The sequence below is a fragment of the Heptranchias perlo genome, chromosome 1 (assembly GCF_035084215.1).
Source record: "Heptranchias perlo isolate sHepPer1 chromosome 1, sHepPer1.hap1, whole genome shotgun sequence".
In the NCBI taxonomy this organism is placed as follows: Eukaryota; Metazoa; Chordata; class Chondrichthyes; order Hexanchiformes; family Hexanchidae; genus Heptranchias; species Heptranchias perlo.
The window spans coordinates 32,324,560-32,338,773 of record NC_090325.1 but is presented as its reverse complement, the minus strand read 5'-3'; the positions used below and the strand labels follow the sequence as shown (position 1 = coordinate 32,338,773).

Genomic DNA, 14,214 nt, shown 5'->3' with positions numbered 1-14,214 from the left:
GACCCTTTAGCAGGGCTATTAAAGGGCTCATCCACTTCTTCCAAGTTAGTTTCTGGTTTGTCATTTGAGGCTGCTGGTCAACTTCTGGATGTTTTTTTCCCTGTTTACTGACTGTGTATACTTAATTCTGACTGCTGAGATGATTTTGCTGGTGCTGCACTGTTTTTGGCTGCCTCCCAGACCATTTTATTGCAGTTATAGGTGGTCCGGTAGGACTACCTTTGGGCTGGAGGGGGAGCTGCAAGGAAGACAGGAGAGAGCAGATGCAGCTCGCAGAAGAGGGAAGAGAAGGGCATTGTGCAGGAGGCCATTCCCACAGCATGTCTTCAGGCAGCACTTGTCCTACCTGAACTTCACTGAGGAGCAATGATTCAGGTGCCTTCGCTTCACACAGGAGGCTGTGTCACCTGCTGCAGCCTCAGACCAGGGCATGGACAGCACTGATTGTGGCTGTCAAGGTCACCGTGGCTCTTAACTTTAATGCCACAGGTGCCTTTCAGGCTGCGGTAGATGACATCAGTGACATCTCACAGTTTGCAGTCCACTGTTGTATCAGGATGGTGACAGAGGCTCCCTACACCAGAAGTAATACCTACATCCCTTTCCTCATGGTCAGAGTGAAGCAGGATGAAAGAGCACTAGACTTTACATGCATTGCAGGTTTCCCCACTGTCTAAGGTGCCATTGACTGCACCCAAATAGCCTTGTGTGCTCCCCATCACCAGTCTAGCATCTATCTCAATAGAAAACGATTCCACGCCTGCAATGTCCAGCTTGTTTGTGACCACAGGCAGCGCATCATGCAGGTCTGTGCCCGGTTTCCTACCAACAGTCATGATTCATTTATCCTGTGCCAATACTCTGTGCCACCTTTGTTCCAACCACACTATCAGGCTGGCTGCTGGGCAACAATGTTTATCCCCTCCAGATTTAGCTAATGACTCCTGTCAAGAACCCTGGCATGGCTGTAGAGTCAGCCTACAAAGACAGCCATGCTGCCATCAGAAACGTCATCAAGCAGAGTGTTGGCATGTTCAAGCAATGCGTCTGCTACCTGGACCGTTTGGGACGAGCTTTGCAGTACATCCCTGAGATGTCACTGATAAAACCACCTGGGCAGCAAGAAGTGCAGCAGGTGGTGGAACAGGAGCAGTCGGAAGAGCAGCATGAAGGAAGAGGAAGTGGCATTGACCATCAGTGCCTCTAGCTCCCAGAGCTCTCAGAGAGCAGCTTATCAAAGAGCACTTCACGTGAACCATCCCTCCTATCTAATACACCAACAGTCCCACAATCCTATCAATAGCATCCGATTGCCTTCCTTCAGTCCTGCCTCATGGGTCTTGCCCTCGCTTCATTAAAATATAAACATCACCAAATGCAGAACAAAAAGTTAATTTATCAAACAATTGAATTCTATCCATCTAATAGTTAATAAATAATTATGAATCATCCCTGTGCATGCCCTTACTGCAAGCACATTTTTCTGTGCTTATTTAATCAACCTAGTGCTTCTATGAAGTGTTTTCCTAGTGGCTACAGCTTGGGAGGTGGAAGGTTCCTGCGCTTCCACTGAGGACACTTCAGATGGACGCGGTGAGTGACCTCAAGCAGTTGTGGGCCTTGAGGGCCCAGCTGCAGCACCTCAGCATGGACCGGGTCAGTCTGACCCAGCTGAATGAGTGGCACTAAATGGACACTGGTGGAGTCAGTGGAAGGGGAGCAGGAATGCAGTCATCCTGAGAGGAGGCAACAGGTGCCTCTCCCATGGAACTGTGGCCACTCTCCTGTACAGCTCCTCAGCACTCCTACAGCTCTCCACGAGTGCAGGAGCGATGTGATGCTTTGGAAGCCCCAGTCAACACTGGCCTCCAAAGCCAAGATGGCAGCCGTCTGAGCTTCTATGGCAGCAGTGTTGGCTGCCTTGGAAGCCATCAGAGCTGTCAGCAGAGACAACATCATGGTGAGCGCCTCTGGTGTGTTCATGGAGCTGACTGCTTGGCCCATGTTGGTCAGAAGCTTTTGTTACAAGTTGGATAGCCAGGTGAAGGATAGAATACCTGAGCCTGGTCTTCAGTTGCTTCTAAGCCTTTATTCACAGAGCTCCACATCACACCCTAGATAAGCACTTTTATATATGGATACAATTGATACGCACCACCTAAATACAATTAACACTAATTGATATAAATCAAATGGATACAATTAACAGCTTTGACACAAATTGGAGTTGGACTCATTCATGCTCTAAGCCATTGTGCGCAAGCTTGCTGGCAGGCTGTCCAGTGTACCTAGCATATCCTGGTGTATGCCCTTCAAACTTCTTCGACAGCCTGGGCCCTCGAAGTCTGCACCTGAGTCCTCTGCAGTAGAACTAATGTGTTATCTCACCCTCCAGTGAGCTGGCACCTGTGACACTCTATCCCCCTGTACTAGCTCCTCCACGCTTGTGCCTGGTGATTCACTACATGAAGACCCCCTCCTCCAGCCTAACCTTCCCAGCTACTAGTTTGTAAAACTAAACATCGTTCCACTGTATAATGTTTCCACGTGTTGCAGTGGCAGGCTATCTGATATGAAACAAGGCAAAGATTTACAACTAATGGATTCTTCTCCATCCCTTGTTTGTATTAGAAAGTTTCCTGCATGCAATACAAAGCAGATTCACATCGTGTTTAAGGTTGGATACAATTGTATAAAAGAAAGACTTGCATTTTTAGAGTGCCCTTTCATGACCTCAGGACGTCCCAAATTGCTTTACAGCCAATGAAGTACTTTTTGAAGTATAGTCACTGTTGTAATGTTTAAACACTATTTAAAATAGGTCCTGGTGTAAATTTGAAATATCCCTTGTTTACTTGCTGATGTTATTTTCTAACAGTTTCTAAGATTTACAGTGAGCCAGTAGGAAATATTTTCAGAGTAAGGCTATGTCACAAACTACCTGAGTGCACGAATCATCCCCTCTCCGACTCGAAAGCTCAACTTTCCCTTCAGGTCTCCTCTCGGTCCTTTTTCCTTTCTTTGCCATTTCCATTTTCTTCTCTTTCTTTTCCCACCCTCTCCTTTTTGTTTCTTTGTAAATTTCCATTCTTGGGTATTTTTTCAGTTCTCTTTCAATTTAGTTTCTTGCTGTAAATTTTCTTTTTAAAATTAATTCAGGTTTGCTTCATATTTTGCTAAACCTTTTCTCTTTTTTTAAAAAACTGGTGTATAATTTCCAATTTTTGCTTTAAACCTTATAACTATTCTCGCCCGCCATATTCAGCCATCAGGACAGAGTTTAGCAAGTAGCAATGGACAAGGGATGGTGCAGAGGGGTGCGGGGTGGCTGAATCTTTCTGGACAACAAGAACCATATCTGAATGTCAATACAACTTAAAACATCGCAGTACCTCTTTGTATTTGATAAAGATGAGGTGCCCTAAAATATTTTGCGGCAGCTCATCTTGATCAAAGGGACGATTTGCTTGAAACGTTCTTACCTGTGCAGCAATCCATGCGCTTGCGCTGGAAGGGAACTCTGCTGTTGTCATTTAAATTGTACCTTCGCAGCAGGTGAGCAGAAGTTATTTCCCTATAAGCAGAGAACCCCTTATCCAAGAGATTGCACAGGCCAATTTCAGGGGGAAAGTACTCACCTGCTTTAGTAGCTACTTTTTTTTAAGTGAGTTATTTTTTTAAATTGTGAGCCAGGTGAAAGGCCCCATAGAGTAGTTCAGTCCCAAGATTGAAAAGAGTACAAGAGGAGATAAATCAAGAGAATATATGATACACACACAAAAAATAGAAAATTGGGGATGTCAATTTCAGAAGCATGAAAAATGACTCCAGCAAAGTTTCCAACACATTTTGTTCAATAAGATAGTTAAAACATCTATAGAGCCCTTAATAATAATACAAAAATATATATTCTTACCAGTAATTGCGTCCTTGGAACTTTTCTCTGAGAAGCCGGCAGATAACAGAGATAGCAGACTGATACATAAAGTGAAGCTATTCATTGCCTTCACTCAGATATCGCACTAATCGTCGGGCGAGCTTTGCAACGGTGGATTCCGTAAATTATTTTTGGTATTTTTTAGTCAATGATATTGCTGTCGAACAGTCAGCCCCGAGCTCACTGATCCCCCAAAAAATTAATGCAAACTCCACGAGTTAGTTCAAACTTCTCCATGCAGCTTGTTACAATTTTTTTTGCATGCTCGGGTTCTGCAATTGGCTTTTTAAGCAGATATTTTCAGTCATCCGACTAATCGGCAGATAGATATTTGACTAATTTATGCAACGTTTGGTTTTACCATTGGTCGAGCCCGGAAGGTGGAGTCTACGTTATTCAATAGGATGAATGACATTCAGCGCTGAATTGCTGCCAAATATTCCAAACTCAACATGGGGGTGAGAGAGAAACTGTGTAAAATCGACATTCTCATAATCTGATAAACCGTCTGAATCACAACACGCTCCATCGCAATGTAACGTTTAAATCATTTCCACTGAAAGAAGTGAACTTTGTTGAAAGTTGTATAAAGTTTCTTTCAGTTACATTATAGTCTGTGTATAACGGGTTGGCGGAATTCCACAGCTGTAATACATTAATTTACAACAGCAAAAACGAATAAAAGGAATTTAGTGAGACAGGACTGTAAGGATCACAGATCAGAGGTGTCCGATGAGTTTGCAGATTTCTGTCCGATCATTTTTTCAATGGAGGAAACGTTTACTTTGAAGCCCTTTCGATTTCAGACGTGACCAACAGTTAACACCTCTCCCGTCCTATATCCCTTGTAGTAGGGGTGACTGAGCGTGTTACAAAGAACCAATCTTTGTCATTAATGCAATAATAATAAACTACAACACAGAAATGAAGAAATATGAAATAAATAAAACAAAAAACTTTTAATAGAGAATGGAATGATTTTTGCAGTCCTATGATTCAGGATTTAAATAATTTCGGAGATCCAGAGTACGCACACAGTGGCACATATCTGTCCTAAACATTGAAATGTTAAGCTACCTAACCTGCTCTTTAGCAGGAGCCGAAACAGGTTTCCTGTACGATAGGTAATGGGGAAAAGTGAAACCTCTAATACAATTAGCCTAGCTTCCTGGAGAAAGGGTGTATTTACCTTAATGAATTATAGTTTGCTGCTGTTGTGCAATATCAGTTAGCTGCTTGACCTTCAAATGTCGTGATATGATGGAATTTTCTCTGAGTAAGGTACGAAAATAACATAAAGACCAACGACAGTGTGATTTTTTTTGAAATTTCACTGATGTGTGTCATACATATCAGGAAGGTCCCAGGTTTGATCTCTGTCTCTGCTGAGTTAACCACCGAATGGGGTGGCAGGAAAGGCAAAGAATTACAAAGAATGTACAGCACAGAAACAGGCCATTCGGCCCAATAGGTCCATGCCGGTGTTCATGCTCCAGGTGAGTCGCCTCATTTTTTCAAGTGAAAAAGTGGCCACTCATGGCTGACATTACTTGTGGAATCATACACAGCGAAGAAGTATCTTTAGCAGAGGACAGGAGAAAAATGGAGTTGTTAAACAACATGCATTTATATAGCACTTTTAATTTAGAAAAAACGTCCCAAGGAGATTCAATCAACACCAAGACAAAGGAGACATTAGGAGGGGTGACTAAAAGCTTGGTCAACCCAGGTAGGTTTTAAGGAGAGTCTTAAAGAAGAGGGAGGTAGCCCTCCAACAGGTACTGAAACTGGGTTCTTTCCTAAAAATCCAGTGATGTGTTTCCTCGGGGTCTGCTATCTCTGGGTAAGTTCCCAGGCTCCAAAGTTCCAAACTTGCGATCTCCGCGACATCCCTTGGAGCCCCTTTGCAATGTCTGGGGCTCCTTCTTAGCAGTGATGTGCGTCACTGGGACAGCCAGTAAGGAGACTTGAACTGGTAGATCTTTAGTGAGGGGGAGAAAAGACCTTCTTAAAAATGTAACGGCATTTCTTTAATCGTATTTATTTGACTATAAAGTATTTTCTTATGAAGCAGCAGTCAAAAATGAGGTATTGTCCATTATTGTTTAAGAGTTAGAAAAGGAAGGATTGCACTGGAGGCTGTTGAAAGGAAGGGAATGGAGCCACGAACATCAATTCCTTTCATCTGATTTCCATTAAAAGCAGGAAATGTGGGAATTATAAAATACAGAGAAAGGCAGCAAGAAATGAGAAAGCATGCAATCACAATATATGTATTTTGAAAAGTATTGTACCTTCAAAAACTCACATTTGTTTTGAAAGTCAAGAATTGTAGTGAGGTAGTATCTGAGCTGGAAAAAGCTTAGGGCTTATTGCAAAACCATTTCAATGTATTTGGTTGCTGTAAACACCAGAGATCTCTAACATATACAGTCTCTTTAATTAGTTTCTAGGTTTTGTGAAAATGTAAATTTTTTTTTAAATATATAAATTCATAAGCTTGGCAAGAGATCGAGCAAAAATGAAGCAAATTACCAGAACCATGATTTTTTTTAAAAGGTCAACAACACAAAGCCCAGTTGTTTTCCTTCCCTCTCTCTGCTTTCTGGCTCACCCCAACAAGAGGGTCAAGATCAAGAAATCATCACATGGGGAATTGCAGCTGTGAGCCAGTATCCAATCATTCCATGTGAATTCTGATGTAGGGACCCATCAGAAACATTAGAAGAAGAACTTGCATTTATATAGTGCCTTTCACAACCTCAGGATATTCCAAAGTGCTTTACAGCCAATGAATTTCTTTTCTAGTGCAGCCACTGTTGTAATGTAGGAAAGTTACCTTTTGGTTTTAGATGCTGAATGATTTTCTGCATTTTCCACTTTTATTTCAGACTTCCAGCATTCACAGTTTCACTTTTTATCTCTTGTTTTTATATGGATACATTGTTTTGTGTTCATTTTCAAATTGGGAAAGTTTTCCTCTAACAGGTACATCTAAGATGTCTTCAAGCACTAAGGTCTCTCTGATTCATGCCTACTATCTGATAACAGCTGTGATTACATAGTGATTGTAACTTTCCTTTTGGACTCATGCGCAACCTCAATAGTCTAACAAATTTGTGTTACTATGACCAGTTAGCTGTTACTGATCCCGATGGCCAGAACAATTTATAGAGGCTTATAAATGTAATGGGGGTGGGGGAGGATAATTGAAATGTTGTATATTGAACTGATTCCAGTGTTGAGGTCTTGTGGTAAAAATCATTGGTGGTGATTTACTCCAGTAAGTTAGCCGCAGGGTCTCTCTCTTTCTGTTCCTCTCACTCTCTCTCTCACCCATTTAATCTCACACACACCTAGTGGCTTCATTCTCAGTAAAACCTCTTAATCATGGGTTAATGAAAATCATAAGATGCACACATGCAAATGATCACTTCAATAGTACAATTCACTTATTATTTATTTGATCACAGGCCATAGAGTAAAAGGAGTTTTGGATTACTACAAGATCAGAATCAGCAGGGAGATTAGATTGGCAAACGTTCACAAGTTACAGACCTTTCTCATTCATAAATGAAAATCATTATTGCAGCTCTCCAAAGGGTAAATGCACCAATCAAAATCTAGCACTATAACAATATTGTGATCTCCCTCCATGTTCTCTCTGCGGCATTTAATATTATCAAGTACATCATCCTCCTCCACCGCCCCTCTTTTGATGTCGTGCTTTGTGGGATTGTTCTCGCATTGTTCCTACCTGTCCTACTGCTGCCAAAGCATCTCCATTAATGACTTCTCTTCCTACCCATGCACAGTTACCAATCAAGTTGGCCAAGGTTCCATCCTCGGCCCCTCCATTTCCACATCAAAATCCTACCCCTGATGGCAGATTCCATAAGCATGATGTCCATTTCCACACAAATGCTTACTATATCCAGCTCTAGCTTTCCACCAGTTCCCTTGATGCCTGTCTGACATTAAATCTGAAATGTGCCAAAACTTCCTCCAACTAAACATTGGGAAGCCCAAGGCCATTGTTTTCAGACCCCGTTTAAACCCCACTGTCTTACCATTGATTCCTCTCCAGCATATCCTTCAAGCTCATACAGGCCAGGGAAAATATCAGCGTCCTGTTTGAACCACAGTTGAGTTTCAAACCCCACATCCTATCCATTACCAACACTGCCTAAATCCACTTCTGCAACAATGTCTGCCTCCACCCCAATTTGCCTCCACCCCACTTAACCTCTACCAGCACCTAAAGGATCAGTGGGGTGGAAATTGCATCGTGTTGGCCCAATGGCACGAACTGGGCAGTATCACAGTACAAGCCCTGCACCAGAGCAGGTAGGTCCGTGGCCCAATAAAAATTGAGCCTCAGGCCTCCTTTAAAACAGACTGGTGAGCTGCAGACACCTGCTGCGACTCCCCAGGAAGCTCATCGGTGAAGCAGGAGGTCAATTTCGAGCCACTGTGATGCCGGCTACGGCCCTCAGGTAAGACGTGGGGTGTGTGTGATCGGGAGGGGGGCTGAACGGAGGCCAACAACAGTCTTCGGAGGCCAGCAGTCCTGCTCCTCCTGGCTCCCCAGCGAGGGTTTCTCTTAGGCCGTCGTTAGGCCCCTAATTTACATACTCAAGGGACCTTACTCCTGTTTTAGGTGTCCACCCGGGATGTCAAAAAGTGGGCTGCACGAATTTAGCAGTGGGATCAACGCTTGCACATAAGAACCTAAGTATATAAGAAATAGGAGCAGGAGTAGGCCATACGGCCCCTCGAGCCTGATCTGCCATTCAATCAGATCATGGCTGATCTTCAACCTCAACTCCACTTTCCTGTCCGATCCCCACATCCCTTGATTCCCTAGAGATATAAGATATTAAGGGGAACAGATAGGGTGGATAGAGAGAAACTATTTCCGCTGGTTGGGGATTCTAGGACTAGGGGGCACAGTCTAAAAATTAGAGCCAGACCTTTCAGGAGTGAGATTAGAAAACATTTCTACACACAAAGGGTGGTAGACGTTTGGAACTCTCTTCCGCAAACGGCAATTGATGCTAGCTCAATTGCTAAATTTAAATCTGAGATAGATGGCTTTTTGGCAACCAAAGGTATTAAGGGATATGGGCCAAAGGCAGGTATATGGAGTTAGATCACAGATCAGCCATGAACTTATCAAATGGTGGAGCAGGCACGAGGTGCTGAATGGCCTACTCCTGTTCCTATGTTCCTATGTTCCTAGTCCAAAAATCTATCTATCTCAGCCTTGAATATATTCAACGACTCAGCATCCACAGCCCTCAGGATTAGAGAATTCCAAAGATTCACAACCCTCTGTGTGAAGAAATCCTTCCTCATCTCAGTCTTAAATGGCTGACCCCTTATCCTGCGACTATGCCCTCTAGTTCTAGACTCTCCAGCCAGGAGAAACAACCTCTCAGCATCTACCCTGTCAAGCCCCCTCAGAATCTCATATGTTTCAATGAGATCACCTCTCATTCTTCTAAACTCCAGAGAGTTTAGGCCCATTTGACTCAACCTATCTTCATAAGACAACCATCTCATCCCAGGAACTAATCTAGTGAACCTTCATTACACCGCCTCTAAGGCAAGTATATCCTTCCTTAGATAAGGCGACCAAAACTGTACGCAGTACTCCAGATGAGGTCTCACCAAAGCCTTGTACAACTGTACTAAGACTTCCTTACTCTTGTACTCCAACCCCCTTGCAATAAAGGCCAACATGCCATTTGCTTTCTTAATTGCTTGCTGTACCTGCATGCTAATTTTTTGTGTTTCTTGCACGAGGACACCTAAGTCTCTCTAACACCAACATTTAATAGTTTCTCACTATTTAAAAAAATTCTGTTCTTCTATTCTTCCTACCAAAGTGAATAACCTCACATTTCCCCAAATTATACTCCATCTGCCACCTTCTTGCCCACTCACTTGACCTGTCTATATCCCTTTGCAGATTCTTTGTGTCCTCCTCACAGCTTACTTTCCCACCTAGCTTTGTATCGTCATCAAACTTGGATACATTACACTCGGTCCCTTCATCTAAGTCATTAAAATAGATTGTAAATAGCTGAGGCCCAAGCACCGATCCTTGCGGCACCCCACTATTTATAGCCTGCCAACCTGAAAATGACCCATTTATCCCTACCCTCTGTTTTCTGTCCCTTAGCCAATCCTCTATCCATGCTAATATGTTACCCACAACCCCATGAGCCCTTATCTTGCATAACAACCTTTTATATGGCACCTTATCGAATTCCTTTTGAAAATGCGCAGTTTTACGCTCGAAAAATGCGTAATTTCTACCAATTTCTACTCCAATTTTCCCCAAATGTTCCTGCATCCTTCACCCTCCATTACCTCTAACTGATCCAAAACTCAGCTGCTTATATAGATGCTGGCACTGTTCCATGCTAAATCGCATTTATGCATCACTTTGTCCAATTTGGCATTTGTACCGTTTCCCCACCTTGGGGTGTTTTTCGACATTAAAGGCACTATATAAATGCAAATTGTTGTTGTAAAATGGTACTGTGCAATTCACACTCAAGGTCTCCTCCTGATATCCCCACCATCACAGAAGCCAGTCTTCAGCCAATTCGATTCACTCCACGTGATATCAAGAAACGGCTGAGTGCACTGGATTCAACAAAGGCTATGGGCCCCGACAACATCCCGGCTGTAGTGCTGAAGACTTGTGATCCAGAACTAGCTGCGTCTCCAGCCAAACTGTTCCAGTGCAGCTACAACCTCGATAATGTGGAAAATTGCCCAGGTATGTCCTGTCCACAAAAAGCAGGACAAATCCAATCCGGCCAATTACCACCCCATCAGTCTGCTCTCAATCATCAGCAAAGTGATGTAAGGTGTCGTCGACAGTGCTAACAAGTGGCACTTACTCACCAATAACCTGCTCACCGATGCTCAGTTTGGGTTCCGCCAGGACCACTTGGCTCCAGACCTCATTACAGCCTTGGTCCAAACATGGACAAAACAGCTGAATTCCAGAGGTGAGGTGAGAGTGACTGCCCTTAACATCAAGGCAGCATTTGACCGAGTGTGGCACCAAGGAGCCCTAGTAAAATTGAAGTCAATGGGAATCAGGGGGCAAACTCTCCAGTGGCTGGAATCATACCTAGCACAAAGGAAGATGGTAGTGGTTGTTGGAGGCCAATCATCTCAGCCCCAGGACATTGCTGCAGCAGTTCCTCAGGGCAGTGTCCTAGGCCCAACCATCTTCAGTTGCTTCATCATTGACCTTCCCTCCATTACAAGGTCAGAAATGGGGATGTTCGCTGATGATTGCACAGTATTCAATTCCATTTGCAACCCATCAGACTAAGAAGCAGTCCGTACGCGCATGCAGCAAGACCTGGACAATATCCAGGCTTGGGCTGATAAGTGGCAAGTAACATTCATGCCAGACAAGTGCCAGGCAATGACCATCTCCAACAAGAGACAGTCTAACCACCTCCCCTTGACATTCAACGGCATTACCATCGCCGAATCCCCCACCATCAACATCTTGGGGGTCACCGTTGACCAGAAACTTAACTGGACCAGCCACATAAATACAGTGGCTATAAGAGCAGGTCAGAGGCTGGGTATTCTGCGGCGAGTGACTCACCTCCTGACTCCCCAAAGCCTTTTCACCATCTACAAGGCACAAGTCAAGAGTGTGATGGAATACTCTCCACTTGTCTGGATGAGTGCAGCTCCAACAACACTCAAGAAGCTCGACATGGATGTCTCATTGCAACACAATACAATGTATCAGAGTTCCACTGAGCTTGTCTCTATTTTATTTCAGAAAATAATACAGAAGTAGTGACATGCAGGCAAATCTTCTACATAGAATCTGCAGCACAGAATGTACAGGGCAGCTTAACAATAAATGTATGGCTCCCTCAGCAGCTCAGTGAGTATGTTCACTGTCTAGCGTAGAATTGAACCCCAAAGACCAAAACAATCCAGGTTTCAATTCTTGGTCTGTGCTGTTAGTGGATTTCATCTCGAGGCGGAGTTCAATTGACCTCAATGCCTGGGCTAATGAGGGCTCTTGATTCTGATCACTATTCAGAGACCTCTGATGGAAAGTGCTCATGTATGCACAGGAGTAGATTCAGCTATGATGCCTCCTATGGCTGAATAGTCTGCCAGCCTAGAATGTAAAGATGTCCACCTAGCCAAGATACCAGAGGGTTGCCAGTGGCTAAAGAACTGGAGCCCAGCATGCTTCTTCATCTTAAGGAAAGAAGAACAGAAAAAAATGAGGAAGGTTGAAAAAAAAGGAACATTCAGGCTGTCCATAAACCATTATTATTATACAAGATCGTACTGTGAGTAAATGGGGAAGCTGAGATTCTGTTTCCACTATTGGTGGAATTTCATAGGCTGAGGGTGACAGCTTCCCACCTGTTGCCAGGATTGACATGACTTTGGACTTGTATATGCCACGAGGTGAAAATTCTGATGATGCAGCAATGGATCACTGATTTTCAAAATGAAAGTTTTCCCCACAGGAATTATCTTTCTGGCCATCATCCATATATAAAGAACCATAACAACAATAAAAAAAGGTTACACACAACAAAAAGAAAAATTCGAACCGGTTGGCATCAACGTGTAGTTCTCCACTGGAGTACAATAGTACACAGTGAACACAAAACCATTGATAAGGACATGGTATCAGCATATTTGGGGAAAACATAGGCCAACATGTATTTTTTATCTACTTTGAGCATCTCTTTCCTTTTCCTGAAATGCTGCACACATCACTGCTGCCAAAGTTAGGAGTTTATTTATGAAACATTTTTACACAGAGTAGTCATACTGCATTTGGAAAAAAAGACTTTAACAGGACTCTGCCTTCAGGAAAAAGTGTTCTTTGTTTGTACGCACATGACACAATGATATATGTTGAAACAAATTTTCACATCTGTTCTTTCTGATGTCATCCATAACAAAATTGAAGCACGGCTCTTTTGGTTTTTCCTCCATCTCCTAAAAAGGATTGACAAGCACTTGTTCACAGTGACCCTTTAAAGTTCCATTTGAAAAAAATTTTTCCCCATCCTCTCCTGAGGGGGCAACTTGATGCCTCCCATGGTCAAACACATGGTCAAATGTGAGGAATAGAAATTGGGTGAGTTAGTGGGAGTCTGTCAGCAACTGTAGCTCAGCAAAAGTCAACACCTTCAGGAGAGAAGGGAAGGGAACAATGGAAACAAAAAGAGAAATGGGACAGTCTGCTGTCACAAAGAGGAAGTTTATGCTTCACACTTGATTTAAGTTGTTCAACTGGCTTTTGTAATGATCCTAACCACCTGTATCATCCTTCACAAAAAGGCAGAGAGATAACAGAAAGGATTTCCTTTGTGCTAGTAGATAACAAGTAAAGTTAGCACAACCAAGCAGGAGTTGGGATGTCTTGTTGAAGTTGTACAGGGCATTGGTGAGGCCACACTTGGAGTACTGTGTACAGTTCTGGTCACCCTATTATAGAAAGGATATTATTAAACTAGAAAGAGTGCAGAAAAGATTTACTAGGATGCTACCGGGACTAGATGGTTTGACTTACAGGGAGAGGTTAGACAGACTGGGACTTTTTTTCCTGGAGAGTAGGAGGTTAAGGGGTGATCTTATAGAAGTCTATAAAATAATGAGGGGCATAGATAAGGTCGATAGTCAAAATCTTTTCCCAAAGGTAGGGGAGTCTATAACGAGGGGGCATAGATTTAAGGTGAGAGGGGAGAGATACAAAAGGGTCCAGAGGGGCAATTTTTTCACTCAAAGGGTGGTGAGTGTCTGGAACGAGCTGACAGAGGCAGTAGTAGAGGCGGGTACAATTTTGTCTTTTAAAAAGCATTTGGACAGTTACATGGGTAAGATGGGTATAGAGGGATATGGGCCAAGTGCAGGCAATTGGGACTAGCTTAGTGGTATAAACTGGGCGACATGGACATGTTGGGCCGAAGGGCCTGTTTCCATGTTGTAACTTCTATGATTCTATGATTCAAGCAATGCAGCTTGAGGTTGAGCCCGCAGACTGCAAAGTGTACAAGAAAGACCACAATGGGTACAATCCAGAATCTGAGTGCAGGACATTAAATAGACCACTCTCAATTTTAAAGTTGATTCACTGTCTTCCTGCCTCCTCTAATGATCAAAAAGTTGTTGCCACAATCCCAAATTGCCTACATGATATCGAGACTTGGATGAGCCAAAACTTCCTCTAGTTGAATGTTGCATAAACCAAG

At 43.2% G+C, this 14,214-nt stretch overlaps 2 protein-coding genes across 3 annotated transcripts in view; one reads left to right on the top strand and one right to left on the bottom strand.

The window, feature by feature from the left end:
* Positions 1-4,208, bottom strand: part of LOC137321223 (endothelial lipase-like) — a 33,860-nt gene extending 29,652 nt beyond the window's left edge. For both annotated transcript variants that reach the window (XM_067983543.1, XM_067983548.1), the window contains exon 1: positions 3,917-4,208. In XM_067983543.1, the coding sequence (XP_067839644.1) occupies positions 3,917-4,001 (85 nt within the window). In that variant the 5' untranslated portion in view covers positions 4,002-4,208. The remainder of the gene's footprint in view (positions 1-3,916) is intronic.
* Positions 4,209-5,323: 1,115 nt separating this feature from the next.
* Positions 5,324-14,214, top strand: part of LOC137321217 (large ribosomal subunit protein uL22-like) — a 50,741-nt gene continuing 41,850 nt past the window's right edge. The window contains exon 1 of the mRNA XM_067983530.1: positions 5,324-5,433. Coding sequence (XP_067839631.1) covers positions 5,339-5,433 — 95 coding nt within the window. The 5' untranslated portion in view covers positions 5,324-5,338. The remainder of the gene's footprint in view (positions 5,434-14,214) is intronic.